Raw genomic sequence first — 25,377 nt, 5'->3', positions numbered from 1 at the left:
AAAGTCATGCAAACAACACCTGTACAGATGTCCAAAAACCTTGTGTATATCAAAATACTTATCGCGGCTTTATTTATATGATTGCAAACAATACTTGTTGGTAAATTATACTGAGTTTTATTTTCCATGTTATCTCTAATTCCTTCATGGTATTTTTATTTCCTGGAAAATACATGGCAATGATCAAAATGAGAAGTGCCAGATTATATCAGAATTGTTACCCTTTTATCCTTGCATTTTGACTCTGAAAACTCAATCGGTTTACATTATCCCCTCTGACATTACATTCAGAAGGTAATGACATATCCTAAAATATCCTAAATTTACCATATCAGGTTACATAGATTTTACAATAGAGGACTCTTCACCCAGCCATTATAAGGAAACTCAGGGGAGCCTGGATGGCTCAGTCTGTTAAGCATCTGACTCTGGAATTTGGCTCAGATCATGACCTCACAGTTTGTGAGATTGAGCCCCACATCTGGCTCTGAGTTGACAGTGCAGAGTCTGCTTGGGATTCTCTCTCTCCCTCTCTCTCTGCCCCGCCCCCACTTATGTGTACTCTCTCTTTCAAAATAAATAAATAAACACTTTTAAAAATAAGGAAATTTAAGATTGCATTAACAGAATTATTACCTAAAGGAATAAGATGAAAATAATAAAATTTAGGGTGCCTCGGTGGCTCTGTTGATTAAGCATCCAACTTCAGCTCAGGTTGTGATCTCACGGTTGGTGAGTTCAAGCCCCACATAGGGCTTGCTGCTGTCACCACTGAGCCTGCTTTGGATCCTCTATCCCCCCTCTCTCTCTGCTCCTCACCTGCTTGTGCTCTCCCTCAAAAATAAACATGTAAAGAAACACTAAGAATAAAATTGAAATGCCCTATTAAAAGGATATGTGATTCCAAATAACAACACATTTTTATCATTCTTTTAAAAACATTGCTATAGGAAGACCAACGACAACTTTGTGTGATGGCGAACACTCTGCAAGATGGTGGCATGACACCTGAACTGGCTGAGGTGATAAAAAGACTCTGGAGAGACCCAGGAGTTCAGACCTGCTTTGAAAGGGCATCTGAATATCACCTCAATGACTCAGCAGCTTAGTAAGTGAATGCATTTAACAGGAATTATAGTTGAAACATTTAAGTTAAGAATTACAATTCTTCAGGGGCGCCTGGGTGGCTCAGTCAGTTAAGTGGATGACTTCAGCTCAGGTCATGATCTCACAGTCGTGAGTTCGAACCCCATGTCGGACTCTGTGCTGACAGCTCAGATCCTGGAGCCTGCTTCAGATTGTGTGTCTCCCTCTCTCTCTCTGCCCCTTCCCTGCTCACACTGTCTCTCTCAAAAATAAATAAATGTTAAACATTTTTTAAAAAATATTTAAATAAATAAATAAACAAACTATAATTCTTCAGACTCTACATTTGTCATCACAAATGAGGAAAGTAAATAGCTTTACATTTTGTTACACTAAAATAAAAAGAAGTTGAAGACAAATATAGATCAAGGTGACATCATGAAATGTAAAACTGTAAGCAAAGGAGCATTTAAAATAATTTTGAAAGTATTTGCCTGAAAATACCCACATTTTGCAAATATTTTCTCCCAAATGAAAAGGATTCATCTGTGTGCACTGTTCTCAATGTAAACGCAGATTGGTGGCATACACACTGATGTTTTGGGCTATTCATTCGTCTCTCAGCATATTACTTAAATACTCTTCTAAAATAATTTTATTGATGACACATTCTTTGACTCAATTGGTTTGATGAACATGATACAGAATTCTAGAAGAAAGTAATGATTTTCAAAACATTTGTATTTTGTGGGATACTGTTTGAGTCTCAAGAAAGATTATATAATTTTCACAGCTAATATCATCTAGTAGGCAATTATCAGCCACAATAAAATTAGGCGGTTATGATACCATTTGTAATTTCATTATCAAAATTATTTTAAATTTCTATTTTAGTAAGTAGTTCTTAACCTATACTCTGGTTATAAGCCTGCACGCATGTGTGTACATGTATGCAAATTAATATAATTACTTATTCTATGTATCTGTCCATGCATACTCATATATAAAACGCTATAAATGCAGTTCTTTTGATGACCTCACAACAGAACATGTTAGTACTACTTAAAAGGTGATGTAAAAGTGAAGCAAATGAAAGATTATTTGAGGATAGAACAATGAAACTTGCATGATACTTCAGCTTTCTAATCGTGATGGTCAGAAGGATTATAGAGAGAAAACAAACTATACAAATTTTAGGAAAAGCTAACAACAACAGTCTTCTGTGATTAGTCACTCATGTTCATTTTAAATTCCAAAGCACTTGGTGGAAAGTCTTGCTCTCATCTCTTTGATGAAGTAGAGAAGGAATATCATCATGTGATTATTAAACTCATTTAATTGTTTTTTTTATTTTTTTTAATTTGTTTTTATTTAAAAAAATTTTTTTTCAACGTTTATTTATTTTTTTGGGACAGAGAGAGACAGAGCATGAACGGGGGAGGGGCAGAGAGAGAGGGAGACACAGAATCGGAAACAGGCTCCAGGCTCAGAGCCATCAGCCCAGAGCCTGACGCGGGGCTCGAACTCGCGGATCGCGAGATCGTGACCTGGCTGAAGTCGGACGCTTAACCGACTGCGCCACCCAGGCGCCCCTCATTTAATTGTTTTATGTGTCCCAGTGCCTAGCCATATTTTAATACTAAGACAACTCTGTGCAGTATAGAAAACTCTACTTTTCTTTATGAATCGTTGATAAGGGTAGTCACAATAAGATATTTAATTGTGGAATATTCTCATAAAATTTTGCTTAACAAAACGCTAGAGAAGGAAGGAGAGATAGTGTTGGGGGCAAGAATTCCTATCCCCTCAAAGGTCCCTCTAGCTGAACTCAGAATCAAATTGACACAAGACAGATTAACAGGAAAAAATGAAATGTAATTGGTATACATACAGGGAACCCACATAGACATGGAAATTCCAAAGACAGGCAAAATGAGGTCTATATGTCATCCTGAACTGAGGAGAAGAGGGTGGGGCCTGGGACTTCAGAGGGAAGGAATCAACTTCAAAGGGGGATAACAGCAGATGTTTGGTAATTAGAGGTTTGCCCTGCCATACAGATGGGTCACTCATAAAATTTCTCTCTCCTAATAACACTTATTCTGGGAAAGACCCCCAATTTTGATTCTTCTATACAGTTAAAGGAGGGGCAAGATTTCTCTTCAGCCTGCAGGGTCTCAAGTGCCTTCAGCTCAAAATAATCCACATACCAAAGTGACACATTCTGGGGAACTGGGGTGTTGTCCTGAACCCCTTCAATAGCTGTAATTAATATATTTGGTTTTGTATATACATTATCAATTAAGCATGAATTTTCCATTCAAATATTGTAAGAAGTGTATTTGCAATTATATTAATCATTATGTTTACCAAATACTTTACTCTTTAATAGCAGAAAAAATCACATATTGTGTTGTCAAAATGGGAAGATGAAATGACCCTGTCTTGTATTTTCTAGACCTTCTAGCCTTTAGTTTCATATTTTTTGTTTTGACACACACAATAAATATTTTACAGAACTATCATGTTATAGATTCATATTAAAAGTATTTATCTGTTCAAGTTAAACATCATTACACAGTATCTACTTGCACCTATTTTGTGAATGTTGCCCATATAATAATGGTTTTAAATACCCTGATTGATTTAGAGAGTAGGAAAACACCTCTCCACCTTCACTCCCAACCTCTGTTTCAGAAAATTTTCATTAAGAAAACCACCCAAAATTTAAATTGTTAATACTCCCTGCCCTCAGAGGTCCTTAAAAGGAAGATTAAAGAAAACACTTATTAAGAAAAATAGTTGAATGGCCATTGCTTTCTTCCAAAAATTAACAGAGTTTTTTCAAATACTGAATTGCACTCACATTTTGAAACTAAATATCATATTAGATCAGTCCCACACTCATGTCTATTTCATACATATTTTATAGAGCAATGGCCCCTTTCCTTCTCTCCCTTCCCTTTTCCTTTCTCTTCCTCTTCTCCCTTTCCTCCTCTCGCCCTTTTCCCCATTGTTCCTTTTTTGTTTTGTTTTGTTTTGGTCAAAATAGGATACTTATATTTTCTCAAACCTAGAGCCCCTTCAAGTTTAGGCTAACAAAGTAGTGAATCTTAATCCGAGTAGGGAAGGGAATGTTGTTGGCAACATAACACCTCCCTGCTCACACCTGTACTACTAGGAAGCTGAAGGAAAAAGGGCATGACAGTGACAAAGAAGGGAAAGAGTTTTATTAATACTTCATGGCTTACTGATTGAGGCCATCTAGTGTGCTGTTTAAATTCCAGAAGCTTTAATATTTAGCAAAGACTTTACCAGAAAAAAAAATTGTTTTTACATGATTAGAAAAAGTATCAAGTATTTTTTTTAACTGATTTGAGCTATATGTATTTAGGGCCTCTGGTTTCAGTTCTAGACCACAGGCCTGAGCATTCAAATCTTATATTCATTAAAAGCAGGCCTCTTAAATGCAAATTTGTCACTCTGCTAATGCTTCTGCTTTGCTTGAAATCATTTACACATGCAAATGAAAGTACATTAAAAATGTCTTTACCAAAGTATTCATTTAGCTATCATTAAAATGAATTGAATCTCTATGTTGACAGATATGTTTTTGTTGTTCTTGCATGAATCAACTGACCAGCCGTATGTGCAGACTTAGTCAACAGAGAATTCACAAAGGGTCTTGCTTCACAAAACAGAAAATAGATAAACTGGAAAAAGCTTCCAATATTTTCTGCTGATATATCTGTTTCTTGATTTGTCCCTTGCTTTTAAGAAAAATTAAGCTTTATTAGAATAAAGCACAGTAATAAATTTTCCTATCATACATAAATGTGTTTCTGAACTATGATCACCTATTTGTCATTTAGCCAAAATCCCTTTGAGGCGTTCACTCAATTTGTTTCAGCTCAAAAGCAGAAAGATCCTCCGAGAATATATTACCCATATTGCTGTTGAATTTATTTTTTTAAAAAGGATAAAATAGTTTTGCTTTTCAAGGCATGATGTGAGGTGCTAACACATAACAACTCTTCAACTTAGACCCTGAAAAATTCAACTTTTGAATGATAACTAATATTTAGCTGGATTCTACCTCTCAAATTCTTTCTGGATAGATGTATGCCCATCATAGTCTTCCTATTTAGCTATACATGTAAACTTAGTTTTAATATAATGACCAATTTTGCCATAAAAACCTTACCAGGCTTTTATTGTCACTATTAAACATTTTCACAGAAATAGCCATATTGCTAAACTACTAAAGCCTTATATTCAAAGTCTAGAATGGTGGTTTTCAACTGTTTTTAAAGCAATGGGATACTTTGTTTTAGTTTAAAGACATGATCTGATTTCAAGAAGGAGGCAAAGAACAGCTTCTTTCCTCTAATCTAACAGACTCTAGCGGAGCACACAGCTTACTCAGATCTATTTCTGCTTCTCAGCACCTCTAGATCCTGTGGGCAAAACCAGGGCAGTACTCAGCTTGCTAACAGTAGGGTTTTTAAATATGTGGTCCAGGAAAGAGGTAAGGATACTGACACATTGGTGGAAGAGAAGAGAGATAGGAGTGGGTGCAATGTCTAAGTTCAGCCTTCTGTCCCCTGAATGGCTCAGCAATGAAATAAGTTAGTTCCATCGTGAACCAGCAAGAAAATAAAAATATTTTCTTTTATTGTGCTAACTGTATATAATCATGGCACTTCATACAAATGGTCCAGAGTCCTAAGCTAGACAATCCATGGAGAACAAAAGGACAAACTTCAAGTTATGAAAACCAATAACTCCCTTAAAATTCAAAATGCCTAAATTCAAATTACAGCATTTTGAAGATAATCTAGTGACTACCATTACAAGATAGGACGTTTTGGGGGATGATCAAAACCTGGAAACAGAAATTTTCTCTGAAATATATCTATATAACATCAATTCTGTTACATACACCTCATAAAATGCAGGCTAAGGTAGTATTGATCTAGTTTTTGTTTTTGTTTTTGTTTTTAGAGAGAGAGGGTACACAAGCAGGGGAGAGGGGCAGAGGGAAAGAGAAAAAGGATCTTAAGAAGGCTCCATGACTTAGCAAGGAGCCTGACACGGGTCTCCAGGTCAGGCTCAATCCCATGACCCCGGGATCATGACCAGAGCTGAAATCAAAACTCAGATGCTTAACCAACTGAGCCACCCAGGCACCCAGACCTAGATGTCTTTACAAGAGGCTTCCATTGGTCATGTGTGTGCCACACTTAGTATTCTGCAGCATCCGTCCACCAAGCTCTGATGAGCAGGGTTAGAGAGAACCAGTCTGGAGTTTAATAATTTTAATGGACCCTGAAGTAAAAATTCATTTGTACTGAATCCTGGTATCTTCAAATGCAAATTTTAAAAATATATGCTATTTTTTGTTGTTGTATTAGCTACCTTAATGATGTAGATAGAATCACAGCTCCTGGATATGTCCCAAATGAGCAAGATGTTCTACATTCTCGAGTGAAAACAACTGGAATCATTGAAACTCAATTCTCCTTCAAAGATTTGCATTTCAGGTATGAACAATGTCTTTTCTAATCATCAACTGAAATATTCAATATGTATATATATGTATTTTTTATTTTTCATATATATGAATATATATATATATTTTTTTTTTTTACAGAGAAAGGTCTAACCCATATTCAAGCCCAGTGAACCTTAGGCATACTTTCTAGGCCTTCCTAGCTCACTGTCAGTGCTACTTTCCCTTATTGCCTTCCTAGAGCCTTACACCCTAACCCCCACCCTAAGTCCCAATACTTCCTCCAAGAAAAATGCCTCTGTATTGACCAGGTGGTAGCTAGATTTTATTTTCCTCTTACTTGAAACTGATATCCTACTTAAAAAAAAGAAAAGAAAATGTATTTAAATTAAATTTAAGTAACAGGTGCCACGGATACTATTTCCTTTGCCTTCCTACTCTCTCATTTGCGTGAAATACTCTTATTAATTCATTTCCTTAATTTAAAATGATGCAAATAATTGAGAGGAGAACTATTTGAATGTGATGCCATTTACTGAAATAACAAGGCCTATTTTATAAGCATGGTTTGGGTATGAAAATGAGTCCAGTATTTTTATTGCTGTCACATTATCAAGACCTTTCTAGAAATGCTAATGCAAAATCATTTTCTTAAAAAATGTTTTTAATGTTTGTTTATTTTTGAGAGAGAGACAGAGCACAACCAGGAGAGGGGCAGCAAGAGAGGAAGACACAGAATCCAAAGCAGGCTCCAGACTCTGAGCTATCAACACAGAGCCTGACGCAGGCTCGAACCCACAAATCATGAGATCATGACCTGAGCCGAAGTCAGATACTTATTTAACCAACTGAGCCACCCAGGCACCCCAAAACCACTCATTTTTTGAACCAAGAATTGGAAATCCAAACCATAGTGCTATAAAACATCATCATATTTAACTGCCTCTCCCTATGGATTGTTGATGAGATGGACTATTAAACATTAAAACCAGGTTCCAGATGTACCACTAAATAATGAAAAATTAATAAAAATACAATTAGTAAACCCATTCATGTACACAAAATGGGAATACTTCTAAAAAGTAGAAAAACTGAACGAAAGTGACATGAATTATCTGTATCCATTTGTGAGGCAAAATTCACTTCAGTGGGATAAAAGCTTTAAAATTTTTTTAGTATTAGAAGTAGTGAGACGTAGTATCTAATTAGAATAGATATTACAGAGATGGCCAGGATATTTTCAAGTTAATATCAAATAAAGCCCTTCAAAATTTACACCCAAATCTCAGGTCCACCAATAGTTAATTTTCTGAAAGATGACCCAAAGATCAAACCAGGATAAAGGGGCCACAAAAATTTGGATCCACATCCACTCTTGGCAAACGTAAGCAGTTTGTTTTCGGTCCTGTCATCGCTGTTCCTCTTTGGCAACTACGTTCTCCAGGCTTCTGGTTTTTGATCCAGTTTCTAAGGTTTTCCCATGGGAGTCCAAGTCCAATTGCTTGTACCCTCTGCCTCTCCTAACCCTGTCAAAGCATTACACAAGCTAATGGAATTTTCTGGATTTTAGATCGCTTGGACCATAAACCAGTTATGAAAATTAGTATCACATAATGAATACCTAGAAGCTTATAACTCAGTCATTCTCTGCAACACCAACTTAGTATGTTCTCAGAAATAGTCACTTTCACAAATTATCTGCCATATATATAGATATAGATATATGGCATATATCTATATCTATATCTATACCTATATCTATATATATATATATCTATATATATCTGTTCCTTGAACATTCCAAACCTTAGGACATTGCTGTTCTCTTTGCTTAAAATGCTCTGACGCTGGATGAGAAGGACTGGCTCCTTCTTATCATTAGGTTCCTAAATCAGATACTATCACCTCATGGAGACTTATTCCTTCTGTTACCCATCGCCTCACATCCCTGTCACTACTACACCCAGTAGTGTACTGGTAAACATATCAATAGGCACAAGGGACACAGGGAGAGGGAAAGCCTGATGTATGGCTCTTGAGGATTCCCTTGCTATAAATACCCTAACAATGGTTAATTGCAACCTAGCAAAGTGAGGTCACTGAATGCAGCACTGGGAAGAAATGTAAACAGCTCTCACTAGCCATACCAGTGGGAGCCAATGCCTCTACAACACTGAAATATCAGACTATTTTGTTACTTAAAAAACAAAAACAAAAACAAAAACTTACTAACGTGTGAAGTTTCCTTGTTTCTTTATTTGTTTCCTCCTTTGTTTCTGTTTCTGTCTCCTATGCTCTGAGCTCCTGGAGGCCAGGGTCATGCCTGTTTACAGTGCCACCTCCTGTGATTATCACAGTGGCCAGCACAGAGTAGGCGTACTGTCAGTTCTTGCTAGATGAATAAATGTGTGATGCCAAGCACTATATATACCCTATTTTTACATGCTCATTATAACATGTTGACCTGAGTATTGCTGTACTTATTTTGGATAAAGAAAAAAATTAAAGCTAAAATGAGGTGAAAGATTTCCTCAATATCATACGTAGAAGTGTTAGAAATGTGATTAGAACATACATCTTTCTAACTTCAAAAACCACACTTCTTGCACTGCATGTCATTGTGGGCTGTTAGGTAAATTGGGACAGAAACCATTCTTTTTTAGGGGCACCTGGGTGGCTCAGTTGGTTAAGCATCCGACTTTGGCTCAGGTCATGATTTCACGAGTTCGAGCCCCGCGTCAGGCTCTGTGCTGACAGCTTGGAAGCTGGAGCCTGCTTTGGATTCTGTGTCTCCCTCTCTCTCTGCCCCAATCCCACTCACTCACTCTCTCTCTCTCTCTCAAAAATAAATAAATGTTAAAAAACAAATTAGAAAAAAAAACAAACCATTCTTTTTTTCTGTAGAGTAAGTGCTTCTTCAAATGTTTTTGGTCATTCATAACTCCCTTCAGAGAGAAGAGGGAAGGGAGAAAAAAATGACCGCCTGTTTGTGAGATACCTCTGAGTTGGCAAGGCTCAGTACCTTTGCACATCTGTGCCTCTGAAACCAGGGACATGACGATTGCCAATGAACACATAAACCTCAGAAAGTCATGTCCATTATTTGGAACATCTATTTCACTCAGTAGCAAATAATACTCATAGAATTTAAAAAAAATTATATCCTGAATAGAATACAGCATTTGCATTAATATTTAAAAAAATGATTTTAGGGGTACCTGGCTGGCTCAGTCAGTTGAGCACACTAGTCTTGATCAGGTCATGATCCCATGGTCGTGGGATCAAGCGCTGTGTCAGGCTCTGTGCTGAGCGTGGAGCCTGCTTAAGGTTCTCTCTCTCCCCCTGCCACTCTCCCCTGCTCATGCTCCCTATCTCTCTAAAAATTAAAAAAGGCAATTAATAAATAAAACATTATTTTAAAGATATATTACCTCATAATAGACCTCTTCAGAGTATACCTTAAAACCCCTATTGGTGTACCATTTTCCCATTCTTTTGTAGTTCTGTGTTTTGTGAGGCATTGTCGTAAGTCATATAGACAGGTGATTGCCTATGCTGCTTTCATATATTGTTGGCGCTTATGAAGGAATAAGAAAAGGACTTGCTAATTCTCTATGACAGCATCAATGCTGAAATGGAAGGTGTTTGTCAATTGGATTGTGAAACCAAGTTAGGATTTCTTTTGACCTAACAGTTTCTATACCACACAAATACAACCTCTTTGCATTCATTCAAACAGGTTTGCAGCTCTTTTGTTTTAATGTTTTGTTTTTCTTCTTCCTGAAGAGGGTGTATTATTAAAGGCATCTTCTGTTAGGAAATGGAGAAGGATAATAACTCAAATGCAGGGAATTTCTTTAAAAACAAGTATTTAAACAATGAAGTTTTGAAAGTATTTAAATTTTACTACAAAATATTAAAAAGGCAACTATACTTTTTTCTTAAGGAACTATTTAAAATCATTTAATTATGTTTTTAAGCTTAGTCACCGCAACTGAGATATATTAATCCCTTAATAATTTCCACAGTTAAATCACTTGTTTTTTTTTTTTTTTTTGAAGTGCTGAATAGGATTATCTAAAAGTACACAGACTTTTATAGTATAAAATTTGGTAGTGTTTCAAAATAGAAAGTCTAAAAATAAGATACCTTCCAACTTCATTTCAGTAAGTGCCCAGGTATTAAAATATATTGCATTAGCATTGATTTGAATTCACATAGCATAAATCATCCTATGACTATTTAAAACTAAAGATTTAATTTGCATACTAAACTAGAGAACTCTAGAATTTTAAACAGGAACATCAAAATGAAAAATTCTGTCTGTTAAGATACTGTATCATCTTCCTACATCACCTAATTTAATGGAAATTACCTTAGAGTTCTTATCAAACCAGAATTCCAACAGTCAAATGTAAAATAAATTATCTTTACAAATGTTAAAGTACTATGTAAATGGAAAACACAAGTGTGAGCTCTTTTATTGTTATAAAATAATCCCTCGGGACGAAGAACTTACAGATTTATAATGATTTATCCAACAATGATAGAGAAGCCACTTTCTCCCTAATTGTTCCACAATTAAACAATAGAATTAAGAGGACATAAAACTATATGGAAGTCGAGGAAGAGAGGTCAGCAATTATTACAACATGGAGTTTTAGGTTTTATAAATTCAACATAACTATTCTCAAGAATGTTTGAGTGGATCTATGAGATAAATTATAATTTTCTTAAATTTCAAATTGATCATGTGCACTCTGTTTATTTCTGTGGGGGCATAAGTCAGTTTAGGAGTGAGTCTGATTGTCTACTCAGCTGCTAGATCTCAAATTAGCTTTGTCCTTCTCTATTAGATCTCACAGAGCAATCACTCATGTATAGCTATATATTTGTTTCAAGTATGTTCATTGTTAGTATGATCAAGACAATAAGCTATGTAACATGTCTAATTTATTCTAGTGATATATTTTAATGACTTTGTGAATTATACTATTCAATAATTAGAGAATTATCTAGTGGGCATATCAAGTTCCAAACAAACACACACACATTTTGTAGCAAGTATATAATGTTATTAACAATTATGAGCATTTAGAGACCCTGCCTGTTTTATGGTTATAACTCCTTTTGATTCTGTTTTTTATATACAAGCAGTGAAGGGATTTAGAATGATCTCTGTGCATATCTTTTTTGTCTGCAAATATCTGTCCTAATCTATTTTGAGAACTTGGCACCAGAGAAAGACTCGGTTAGGCTATTTTGTGATGGCTGTGTGGTGGTGACACAGATCTATCCTGGCCCTTTAACATGTTGCCATCTTAAGATGGTTTAATATTATATGGTCAAATATCTTAAAAAATCTCCACCAACAGAATAATTTAAAATAAATTCCAAATCAGGTTAGATTTTCTTTTTTTTTCTTAGCGTAGATTATGCAATAATTTTTAATTGCTACAAAGTACAGATTATTTCATTATAATCTATCTAATATGAACTGTGAATAATCTTGTGTGGTTAAATATTTAGCCAACTGTTTGACACAAACCCATAAAATTCAATAGCTTTCCAAACTGTTTAAAATATATTATAAAACACAACTGTTTAATGTAAAGCCAACTATTTAATATAAAACTCTGGCAATTCGCCCTATATTAATACCATGGGTAGTTTAACAAATAATCAATGTTCAGCTATCACCTAAAAGCCTTGCCTGTGGATTTTTAGTTGTATCATACAACTCAGGCATTTAAAAACTTTTTTTAATTTAAGAATTCTGACTTAAATATCAGAATTAATAAGAAAATATGTATTACCAAAATATACATTAAAAAAACTTCATGCAAAATGCAAAATGAGAACTGCATATTCTATTCAATATCATTAAGGCTCTGGTTACCTTAACTGCTCAAGGAATTAAGGATACTCAATCTGTATCACATGTACATTTACCTCATTAATTGTTATGTAGATCTGACGAATCCAAATGTTCAGTCAGCAGGAATGAATGTTTTTCTCTGATTTCTACTTTTGTTTTTCACAGAATGGTCATGATGGAATATATATGTATCCATACTCCCATATACTTATATATTGATATATACTCATATACATTCTTAAATATATTTTTATATAGAAGAATACTTATTCAATGAAATATATAAGTAAATGCTTCTACTTTGGGAATCTTGAAAATGTTTCAATAGATTGTAATGCTTTACACCTCTAAAATAAGCCCCAAATTGAAACTTAGAGAAAGAGCTAAAAGTGAAGAGAGATGTATGACAAGAAAGGACTACAATAGCAGGAAAACAAAATGTAACTTCTTAGAGCTAACATTATATCCAGTACACTCAATATGAAAACAAAACTCCAGATGTTGGTCTGATCTGCTAATGAACATTTCAATTCTGTGATGGCAGATGACATTAGAGCAATGGCCAATGCTTCCTGGACCTTTGTCTCTAACGTCAACCTGCTCCCATGCATATATACACACACACCAGTGTTTATCAAGTGAGTCATAACATGAGTAGGTTATTGGCATGCAATCTAAGACTTTCAAAAGTCACTTTTATCAACATAACAAAACACTCAGAGGGCAGAGCTTTGTCCTCCCTTCCTTGGGAGAAAGCTAAGCTTATTAAAATGTGTTTAGTGGAGGCTGCATGATAGGTTAAAAGAACTGTCGGCTAAGGGTCATACTACATTTTATAACCCTCGCTGATTTTATACATTTACCTGAAGAGAAGAGCTACCCTTACACAAAGATGTTAATATCAACAGTAGGCTTCGAAGAAGCTGAATGATCAGAGAAAGTCGGCAGAGAGCCAGTGAGATTGCTGGGCTTGCTTTGACTCTCATCTCAAAGGTTTTGCAAACATTTATTTTTGGGGAAAGCCATTTGCTATCATTACATTGTAGAAAAGAAATACATGGGAAGTATATGAAATTTCTGTTTTTCCCTTTTCCTGGGGAGTTTATATTCCCCTAGGAGTCCATAAATTGGTAATACTCATACCTTGATCATTCTTATTACCGTTTTCATTGCAAGGGGTTCCCTGCAAATTTTTTTTTCTTATTCAAAACTATTAATATGAGATTACCCTCTTTGAGGTAAAATATATGACCACCATGCGAGGAATCTGAGCAGTTATACTAAGTCACCTTGTCAGATTTGTAACTTTTGAATATAATCTAATTGAAAATATAAAAGTGATTTTAAAAAAGAAATTATCAGGTGTGGGTGGCTCAGTTCATTAAGGGGCCAACTCTTCATTTTGGCTCAGGTCATGATTTCACGGTTCATGAGACTGAGCCCTGCATTAGGCTCTGCACTAATGGAGTGGAGTCTGCTTAGGATTCCCTCTCTCCCCTCTTTCTGTTCCCACCCTGCTTGTTCCCTCTCTCTCTCTTTAAATAAATAAACTTGAAAAAAATAAAAATAAAAAAGAAATTATCAGACAGATAGCTTACTTAGTTGGCCATAAAAACAGAGATAAAGAAGCTCAAAAACAAATGCTAATTAGACTCATCCAAGTGCTATTTAGTGGGGAACACTTAATCAAGGTGTCCTGGAATTTGGTTCCTGCAACAATATCATTTCTACTGTGGAAACTGAAGATTGGGCTGTCTTAGCATAAACATTCTATTCATCCAGCAACTTTTGCCCTCATTCCATGATTGGTTAGTTCTCTATTATAGGATGCCCAGTATGGAAGCAAACCCTGAAGAGAGGACTAGAACACAAGAGAAAACAAGAATTATGGAGATATTTTCATGTTAAAATCTAGTGGGTGGAGATACAAGGAGTTGTTTTAGTTTGAAAAGCCTACAAGGAATTTAAAACTCTGATGTATATTCAGTCCTCTGTGCACCAAAACCCACAACTTGATGCATCTTTGTTCAGTCACAGTATCACAGTTCTTTACCAGATATGATCCATCATGTACTCATATGATCAAGTGGAGAATATACACAACAGCTAGATTCCTGGAGGTCTATACCATCGCCATTAAAATAATGGAACAAAACACCTGGTAAGGGGAGAGTTTTACATTTTTGCCCAGTTTGACAATACATAGAGCTATTGTTTGGCTTAGGGGAAGAAGGATAGACTCTACAGTGAAGGTAATTCTGGCCCACTGGTGAGAGCTTAAGAGTTTTAAAGCTAACTGTGGACACTATGTACTAGTTGGGGATCTCTGGTCTAAGCAAATAGACTGACACATGATGAGGTTCACTATCATACCCACAGAACCTATCATGGTGCCTGGTACATAATAACCTCTACAGATATTAGTTGAATTACTAAGCCTTGGGCAAGTTGCTTTAATGTCTCATCTGAAAAAGAGAAACAATAGTTGTACATAAACTATATGTATATTTACATGTATACGTATAAACTATAAGTTATTATTTCAAAATTTGAGTAAATTGTTATAGATTGCTTACATGCCTGGCAAATAAACTCTTATTAGGTATGTTACATTAAAATTAAGATATTACTGGGGCTCCTGGGTGGCTCAGTTGGTTGAGCATCTGACTTCGGCTCAGGTCATGATGTCAAGGTCTGTGAATTCGAGCCCTGCGTGGGGCTCTGTGATGACAGCTCGGAGACTGGAGCCTGTTTCGGATTCTGTGTCTCCCTCTCTCTCTGACCCTCCCCCGTTCATGCTCTGTCTCTCTCTGTCTCAAAAAAACAAATAAACATTAAAAAATTTTAAGAAATAAAAAAAATAAAATTAAGATATTACAATTGGTGATATGAGCATTTATGGAAGAAATAAAAGTCACGATCCCAACTATTTCCATTTGTACTATATGTTATAATTTCAATAGATAAAACTACTTTTCAAAGTCTGAAAAAAAGACTAAGATTACTTTATAGATCAAAAAAACTACAGATTTAAATGTCTGAATACGTATTTATTATCCTTGCTTCCCTAAGAGTGTTGACTGGTTTTTAACAATTAAGTTTGTTGATTGATTTACTCATAATATAACCTTGAAGTCAAAATGCTGTCCTCTTCCTCCATTTATACTGCAAGTCTGAAACTGCAGAGGGCTTGGTATTGCCAGCACCTGTAACAGTATTTATTGACACTGGATTTAAATTTCCAAATCACATAACCACTGAACTCCTAAGCACTATCTTAAATATTGTGAGCATCTTCTCTTTCAATCTACTACTGAACTCTTTTTGTACTGGTGTGTGTGTGTGTGTGTGTGTGTGTGTGTGTGCGCGCGCGTGTGCGTGTGTGTGTGTGTATTTGAGGAATTTCAGTTCCATGTGTTTGTTCCCTACCTGGTTCATATATGAAGTGTGCAGTAGTAGAGAAGGGCAATGTATTATACTTTTATCTTCAGTAATGTCTGCTGATTGACATTTATTATCCCAAGTATAGTTATTGCCTTTGTAATCTTTGTGCAGCTTGGATGTTTCTTAGTAATTAATGTCTTGCGGTTAAGCTATTACGAAAGCCCCATAACTCCTTTCTCTGCCTCTAGTCTCTTTCTTATCAAATCTATCTTCTGGACTCAGATCAAAGTGACCGAATATAACAACAAACAAACAATTTTAATTCCCTGCCCCCAAATCTCACATCATTCCCCACTGATTCTAATATAAGTATCTTCTCATGTGACATAAAAGGCTTCATTCATCTATTTCTGGCCTGACTCATCAGCCTCACTCCTGCCTGCTCAAATCCTTTGCTCTTGCTGTTTTCTCTGCTGCCTTTACCTGGAACGTTTTCCCCAGACATCCACTTACCTCAACCCCCCATCCTAAAATTTTAATGACTGCAGTTTCTGATTACTTCAGTTCCAATTACCCCTACACTCTCTATCTGTATATCCTATGTCTGTTCACAAACACAGGAACCACTGCCTTCTCTGCCACCAGCAAATTAGAAGCTTCTTGAGGTTGAATCTCTAATGCCTGGCATGATCAATAAATATTTATTGAATAAATGAATAATGAGCGGGCCATATATCTCAATGGTTTTATCTAAGTTTTCATGTTCCCCAAAATATAAATTACGTGTTTACCCTAAACATGTCATGTCCTCTCATTCCTTAATGACTTTTGTACCTGCACTTGATATCGAAATCCACCCTCCATCCCAATCACATGCAATATATTTGGTCAGCAAATATTTGTTGCATGTCTACTGTAGGTCAGACATAGTGCCTGGTACTGGGAATATAGTTGTCACTAATATAGTTAAGTCCCTGCCCTGAGCTTGGTATTCTATTAGGAAGATGGTAGATATTAAACCCATAAAAAATAAACAAACTAGTTAATTACTGGTTGTGACAATCACTATGAAGGAAAGAGTGATGTGATAGAAATTAAATGGGGATAGGAAGAGAGACCATTTACATAGATGACCAAGGAGGCTTCCTTGTGAAGGAGACACTGACTGTAAGACCTTCAAGTTGTGAAAAAGGCAGAGTTATGTGAGGAAAAAAGTGACCGTGCAGTAGTCCTGAAGCAGCAAAAAGTAGGTTTATACTAAAGTCACTTAAAGAATAGCCTTGTGATTGGACTGGATTAAAGAGGAAAGTGGTATGAAGTAAGCTGGAAAAAGTAAGCAGGAACCAAAATAGCCAGAGCCTTAAGGGTCATCAAACCAGTCTGTGTTTGGTTCTATGGCTAAGAAGCCTGTGGCAAATCACAGAGTTTTGCAGTGGCTATGGTGAGCATGGCGAGCTTGGGGAATTTGGGGAACTTGGGCAAGTTGGGGAGGTTGGGGAGGTTGGTGAGTTTGGTGGCTTGGGGCACCTGGGTGGCTCAGACAATTAAGCATCTGACTCTTGATTTTGGCTCATGTCATAATCTCATGGTGGTAGGATTGAGCCCCGCATCAAGCTCTGCACTGAAAGCATGGAGCCTGCTTGGGATTCTTTCTGTGACCCTCCCTGTGTACTTGCTCTCTCTCTGTCTCTCTCTCAAAATAAATAAATAAACTTAAAAGAAAAAAAAAAAGAAATGTTGGTGGCTTGCACAAGACAAGGGGACTTGGAAAGAAGAGGATGAGTTGGGAACTGCATTTTGTATGTGTATTATATGGAGGGTAAGGGAAAGGGAGGTCTTAAGAACAGAAACTCCTAGTTTCTTTACCAAGTTGCTATGTCCACAATGATGTCTCTTGCCGAAATACTAACACAGGGGGAGGGCCAAATTCTAAAACACTTCCTGTGAGTAGGTTCCATGATCACTCTGGCTGACTTAAGTTTTCCTCTGGGCTCACATTTTACCTTGCATTTTAGAGTATTTATTATATAATACTATAATAGCATATTGGTTTTCTCTCTGCATGACAGAGAGCTCTTTGAAGATAGTGACTGTATCTATTCATCTCTGTGTTTGTAGTCCTCGCACAGTGTGTAGCACATAAAATGCAAACAGTAATTGTTTGAATGAACAAATGAACGAATGTAGCAAGAGCTAAGAGAAGAAACAGGGATTGTAATATCAGAACTATGGTGGCTTCCAATCTTTTTGTAGGTTCTGTTCATTTAAGATTATGCAGAGACTTTTTTTTTAATTATTGTTCTGGTACAGTTAACATGCAGCATTCTGTTAGTTTCAGGTGTACAATATAGTGCTTCAACACTTCCACACTATGCATAGACTTTGATTGAAGTTTCTTGACTCTAATAGATTTCTTACTAAAACCATAAGCTGCTTAAAATTCCTCAGTCCCCCAAAGCCAGTATGTGAGTTATTGTATCTTTTATCTAGTTTTCATGAATACAAAAAAATAAAAGAAAAAAAGATGAACTTTCTCTTTTTCTATAGTCCTTGAGCTGCAAATTGACCAATTAAAATATCTTATAATTAATAAAAATAAAATCTTTTAAAGATAGGAGAGCATTCATTTATAACTAGAAATGTTAATATTAATGTAACTTTTGATAGGTATCTCTAAGGTTTGCTATTCTTTTTTTTTTTTTAAAGAATGTTCGACGTAGGAGGACAGAGATCTGAGAGAAAGAAATGGATTCACTGCTTTGAAGGCGTTACATGCATTATATTTTGTGCTGCGCTCAGTGCCTATGACATGGTCCTAGTGGAAGATGAGGAAGTGGTAAGTCTAAAAGGAAAGCAAGGCCAGGGTAAAACAAACAAACAAACAAACAAACAAACAAACACCTAAGCATTTGTGCTTTCTGACATTACTACCACACTCCCCAACTCAGTGAGTTCCTTCCAAACATAGATGTTATTTCTAGAGCTTTGCTTATAATACCCGGTGTTAATATTTTGCAAATAATAATCCTACACATTCTCATCTTTTATACCTAACAGAACAGAATGCATGAAAGCCTTCACCTATTCAACAGTATCTGTAATCACAAGTACTTTGCAACCACCTCCATTGTCCTGTTTCTCAATAAAAAGGATCTCTTTCAAGAAAAAGTAACCAAAGTGCATCTTAGTATCTGCTTTCCAGAATACACTGGTAAGATCTTCTTTCTTTAATGCCATACTAAATTCTTTTTAAAATGTTTTTTAATGTTTATTCATTTTTTGATAGTGAGAAAGAGAGTGCAAGTGGGGGAAGGGCAGAGAGAAAGGGAGACACCGAATCTGAAGCAGGCTCCTGGCTCTGAGCTGTCTGCACAGAGCCCGATGTGGGGCTAGCACTCACAAACCGTGAGATCATGACCTGAGTCGAAGTCAGTTGCTTAACCGACTGAGCCACCCAGGTGCCCCACTAAATTCTTACATAGACCTATATTTTCCTATCTGCACCTTGACAGGTAGCATTTATGAAGTTGAGGCTTATGATAATTGCTTGAGTCACGTGTATGATCCAAACTGGAAGAATCCAAACTGTTTGCAGATAAACAGAAAACCTTCTACATCAAAGCAAAGCTCTAGTCAATAAACAGGAGGTTAGGTAGACCAGGGTTGCTACTCTATATATTAAACAACATTGCAAATTATATTATCTTAAACATTATAAACAATATATTGCAAATTGACATTTTTTACATATTCCCCAATGAAACCTTATAATGCAGTGGTTTCTCAAAGTCAGAATTAAGTTTCCCGAAGGACAGTTTGAATGATTTTGAGAATAGTGACATTTTCTCTTTCCAGTTTTCCTAGATCCTAGAATTTTAGTGCTGATTCTGTTAATCAGTGACTATAAATGTCAGATCTATAGGTGGGTTGTTTTTCCCTCAGAGACAACTTTTTTTTTCGTATATAGTTAAATGTTCTGTTGTTAATGATATTATGTAAGATGGAAATTTTCATGATTTAAACACAAATAGAAGCCCAATTCCACCACTGAGATACTTGGGTAACCCAAATGTTACTAGTCATGGTATACGGTCGCAGTAACTATGCTAATCTAAAACAGTTGCTCATATCTTTCCTCTAGCTTTGTGAATATTATCATTTCTGTGTTAACACATTTATCATGTGATTAAATATAGTCCCGATTCCATATTGAATACTACAAACTAAATATAGACTAAGTAAAGCTCTTTATGTTTTCTTCTAACTAATCGGCTATTTCTTAGAGCAGTCTTTAGTTTACAGGAAAAATGAACAGAAAATACAGAGTTTCCATATACTCCCTCTGTGATCACATTCTGGTTTCCCCTATTATTAACATTTTGCCTTGATATGGTGTATTTGTTACAACTGACTGATAGATATTGATACACTATAACTAAAGTCTATAGTTTTCAGTGGGGGCTCTCTGTGTTACTCAGTTCTGTATGCTCTCCCAAATTCATGTCATGTATCCACCATGACAGCAACATACAGAATCGTTTCACTGCCATAAAAATCATCTGTGTTCCACTATAAATTTATGTTTTTCCCCTCCCTTCTCTCTCGTGGCAACCTCTGATCTTTTTATCTATAGCTGTGCCCTTTCCAGAATGCATGTAGCTGCAATCATACAATATATAGCATTTTCTGACAGACTATTTTCGCTTTCATTTTTAAACGCAATATACATTTAAATTCCCTCCACCACTTTTCATGGGTTGATAGTCCATTTCCTTTTATTGTTGAATAGTATTCCATTCCATAAAGAAACTAGTTTCTTTAACCTTTCGCCTATAGGACACCCGAATTACTTCCAATTTTTGGCAATTCTGAATAAAGCTGCTATAAACATCTATCTTCATGATTCTGTGCACACATAAGTTTTTGTGTAAATACCTAGAAGCATATTTGCTGGACTGTATGCTAATACCATGTTTAGCTTTATAAGAAACTGCCCAACTGCCTTCCCAAGTGGCTGTACCATTTCTCATCTCTACCAGCAATGAATTAGAGTTCCTATGGCTCAACATCTTTGCCAGCATTTGGTGTTGTTAGTGTTTTGGATTTTAGCCATGTTACATGGTTATAACGATTGTCCCTCATGGCATTTTTCTCCTAGATACAATAAAGTGGGGAACAAAATCTCATCTCCTTGGAAAATATTTATGCTACTGCCCTATCGTGTGTTACGTCCCCACCAAGTATATTCTGTTATAAAGCCCACCAACAGATCACTTTTGGCTACCTTGTGTTTATTAACATTTGTATTTTTATTGATCCATTGTGTCTTCTGCTTCCAGTCTAAACATTCCCAAGCCCACCTTTCATTGACTCTCCATTTGGTTCTACTAAAGCATCAGTCAAGAATAGCTGTCTTGGGTGCCTGGGTGGCTCAGTCAGTGAAGCAAGGATCCAGCTTTGGCTCAAGTCATTATCTCACGGTTTGTGTGTTACAGACCTGCGTCAGGCTCTGTGCTGACAGCTCAAAGGCTGGAGCCTGCTTCGGATTTTATTTCCCTCACTCTCTGCCCCTGCCGCTTGTATATTCTCTCTCTCTCAAATAAATAAGCTTCAAAAAAAGAACAGCTGTCTCTAGTTTTACATATGTCATTTCAAGCCCTTTGTTTAGTTAGCAACATAGTCTCTAGTCTGACCCAATGCATCCTTTCTACTTGATTTGCTACAATTCCAACTAGATTCTGCAAAGTGCACACTTGCTGCTCAACCCTACCTTCAAGTCTAGTGACACAGGCCCTTCTCCCGCTTTTGGCCTTCACTCATGCTATTTCCTTCTCTCTTCTAGCTACCCCTCAAGATCCAGCTCAAATACCACCCTCATTCTGTAGTCTACTCATCTCCAATTTCTATTCTTTTAGTTTATATTAAAGCACATACACACACCCACATGCACATAGAAATGCACAGCCTTTGTCATGTATATAAGCTTCATTACTAGCTTATTTATGTATATATGTTTGTATTCTTACTGTATTGTGAGCATTTCAGCCAAATGAAGTCCCTACCCAGCTGGGTAAGCATCGTTCCCAGCAATGTAACATTGCATAAATCCCTGATAAGTGACCATTGCCATCTTGATTTTTCAATAGTGAGTATATCAAATAGTAGCATACAAAGTAAAATGCTAACACCTACTGATATTATTTCTAACTTCATTCATTTTTAAATGCAATTAACATTTCTTATTTCTTTTTGTAACAAGGACCAAATACATTTGAAGATGCAGGGAACTACATCAAAAACCAGTTTCTAGACCTGAATTTAAAAAAAGAAGATAAGGAAATTTATTCCCACATGACCTGTGCTACAGATACCCAAAATGTCAAGTTCGTGTTTGATGCGGTTACTGATATAATTATCAAAGAGAATCTAAAAGACTGTGGGCTTTTCTAATCAGCCTTTTTTTCTTCCACTCTTGTTCTTGTACACTTTTCAAGATATAAAAGGAAAGGTGCTGTGTGATGTGTTTAGTTTTAATAATATTAACTTATCTAGAAATATAACTAGTGTTATAAAACAAAAATTTTTCATGTAAAAATTTTAATATATTGTCAGCTCTCTCTGGATGTTTCAATTTCTTTGGCACAGTGAGGATGGGGGTGTCTTTGATGTCTGATGTCCTTAGGTCTGAAAATATACATTTTGGTAAAGCTCTATCAGTACATATCACTGACACTGAATTTTCTTGGTAGTAAATTTCTGTATTGTTGTCTATTTTTAATTATAGAACAATGAAAAAATGCAAAGTATCCCATATTATTTTCATTGGCTAGAATTTGAGAGGCATTTGTTTTCACTGATATGTAATTGTGCCTGTACTATAAAGACTATTTATTATTGGCCCATTACTCCTATTCAGTAAGCTGCTAATGAAATGTTCACTCTACATGTACTTGTTGATAGGAAATTTTATATGCAAAAGAAATGCACATAATTTTATCTGTCGTGTTTTCCTTTGAAAAAAGTGATCAATGCTGAATTTTACCTTAGAATTGAAGATTTTAACACAATATCATTTTGTATCAGCCTAGTTAAAAATGGGACCGTGTATGGTCAAATATATAGCATAAGGCTGTTCAGGCTGAACAACAGTCCTTAATGGAGTACTTATTCTCACATTTTGCTCCAGAGTGGCATGGAGCATTATTACAATTGATGGTTTAGGAACAACAATTTTAAGCCACAGAGAGGAAAATAATTCAGTTTCTTAACACTAGTATGTTTTGCTTTTATGAATAAGAAGTAGGAAGTAAGAGTGAGTAATTAGGAGATTTTGGGGAAGAGAAACATTGAGCTTTTCAGTACTGTAAGGTCCATTCTAAATGCTATACAGTATGCTAATGGTCAAGCCTGTTTTTTTAAAACCTAATCTGGTGCCTTACAAACCAAATCATATGATTTGCAAAAAAAGATGACTTCTTCCTTTCTTGAAGTGTGTAACATTTATAACATACACTTTTCAAGCAGGTCTTAATACTGTTTGCCTTCTACCATGGGAAAAAGATGATACATAGGTCAGAATAGTAGGTCAATGCATGAGATTTCTAACTACCCTGAAAAGAGAGCTATTAGGTTTTTACAAGCTAGATGAGGAAAAGGTAAATTAACCCATTTGCCAATCTGATGAATTCAGGTAGTTTTGTCTCACTGTCACTTCTTCACGGTTCTGTAACATTTCCATTCTAAACACTTAAGAATTATCACTATTCCATAAGTAGCCTTGACTGGAGTGTCTGTGGCTTTATTTTCAAAACCATAAAGGAGTTTTCAACAAATACATTCCTACAAAAATTTCATAGTAAGAAAAATTAATTGGAAATTTCTTTGCAGAATATAAATTTTTAAGGAGACTAAGATAGCAAGGACAAAAAAAAAGCAAACATTTAGCGTGAGAATTTAATAAATTTTTCTGGCTGAACCAATATCTATATGACTAAAACCAATAATGTGCTAGGAGATATTCAATGTTAAGAGATTTTACATTAAGATTGCAAATGCTATCATTTCATCTATTGCTTTATCTTTTTATTTTCTCCCATTCTCCTTTAGCCTGCTTTTCTCTACCAGTGTGAAGACAATTTCCAGTAAATGAGCAAGATGTTTTGTGAAATGTTACTATTATTATTTGGATTTTGACTCTGTCTTACCCTTAGGATTTCTCTTTTTGGTGTAAAGCATGGGGTCAGAAATGGTTCATTTTATCTTTTACAAATACATAACTCATTTCAATCTGTGCAAAAAAAGAATGACAAGTAGAAATGTTGTAAAATACCATTCTGTGAGAAATTTTAAAAATATGTTAAATGACCAAACTAAAATTAGAGGTCAGTTTGGATTATGGGAGGGGGGGAAACCCTTAAATTCCTTCCTACCCTATGCTTGAAATTTTAAAAATTTCTTCACAATCACAAATTGTTGTTATCCTAAACAATGCATTTTCATTAAAAAGAGAAATTTTTAGTAGAGAAAATAGATGTTTGCATTATTTCTTAAATGATCACCCTCCTTAAAATTGAGTCTATTTGTGTTTTTACTTTTTAAGTTTTTAATTAAAAAGGTTGGCGTAGAAGCACAGTATTTTGAACTAATTAGAGTAACAAATGGAAAATCTGGGAAATCTGGAAAAATCTTCTGGCTTTACCCAGAAGAAACTTGTACTGAGACCAGCAATGTTAAAGTTGGTTAGAATTCAATATTCCAACTGCACAGTTAGTGTTGTTGCTTTGCTAGTGTCTCAAAGAGGCAGTCTTAGCCTTTGTCAAAGTTCAAATGTTATTATACTGATATTCTCCTTTTCTATTATTTGAGGTCTCTCTTCCTCACTCAGAATTTTCTCAAATCCTCATGCCTTAGATTTGTAACACTCCCAACTCTTTCACTTCTAAAATGTGCCCAACTGTGGACACACTACAGTACCTCAGAGATCTGGGGCAGGCTTCCATCTAATGGGGTCACCATAATTAATCCTTGCAGAGTTTTTCCAGAAGCGTGAACTGGTGAACAGATAAGTCTTTGCACCTTGGGACTAGTGACTACAGAGTTAATTCAAGAAGAGTATTAATTGGTAATACCCTTGAATCAAATATTAAAGTTGGTGACTCTAAAAAGAAGCTCTACAGAAAAGGGTTTTCAAATTCTAGGAAACCTACCACATACATTATAGATATCCCATATCCTATTGATTAACAGAATTTATAAACCAACACCAGTCTTCAAGTATATCCTACAAATTGGCAAACTAATTCTTCAGGCTCTGGGCCTGTCCTAACACGGGTTTTTTTGTTTTTGTTTTTTTTTTACTTGATCCATTATCTTATTTAATCACGAAATATATTTTCAAATATTTGCACAGAATCATTCAGGCTTGACTTAGTCAAACAATATGTGAGGAAAAATAAATTTTGTGTGTGGACATAGGTTTTTCCTCTGTGACATCACTTCAGAATCAGCAGTGGATGAG

General features: G+C 35.7%; 1 protein-coding gene across 1 annotated transcript in view; it reads left to right on the top strand.

Annotated features, from left to right (window-relative positions):
• GNAT3 (G protein subunit alpha transducin 3) overlaps window positions 1-22,310 on the top strand; it is a 59,405-nt gene extending 37,095 nt beyond the window's left edge. The window contains exons 4-8 of the mRNA XM_047849913.1: window positions 951-1,108; window positions 6,501-6,629; window positions 18,567-18,696; window positions 18,918-19,071; window positions 22,120-22,310. Of these exons, the coding sequence (XP_047705869.1) occupies window positions 951-1,108; window positions 6,501-6,629; window positions 18,567-18,696; window positions 18,918-19,071; window positions 22,120-22,310 (762 nt within the window). The remainder of the gene's footprint in view (window positions 1-950; window positions 1,109-6,500; window positions 6,630-18,566; window positions 18,697-18,917; window positions 19,072-22,119) is intronic.
• Window positions 22,311-25,377: the final 3,067 nt, after the last annotated feature.

Source organism: Prionailurus viverrinus, chromosome A2, assembly GCF_022837055.1.
Source record: "Prionailurus viverrinus isolate Anna chromosome A2, UM_Priviv_1.0, whole genome shotgun sequence".
Lineage (NCBI taxonomy): Eukaryota > Metazoa > Chordata > Mammalia > Carnivora > Felidae > Prionailurus > Prionailurus viverrinus.
Note: the sequence above shows the minus strand (reverse complement) of the source record. Positions and strands in the feature narration are given on the sequence as shown.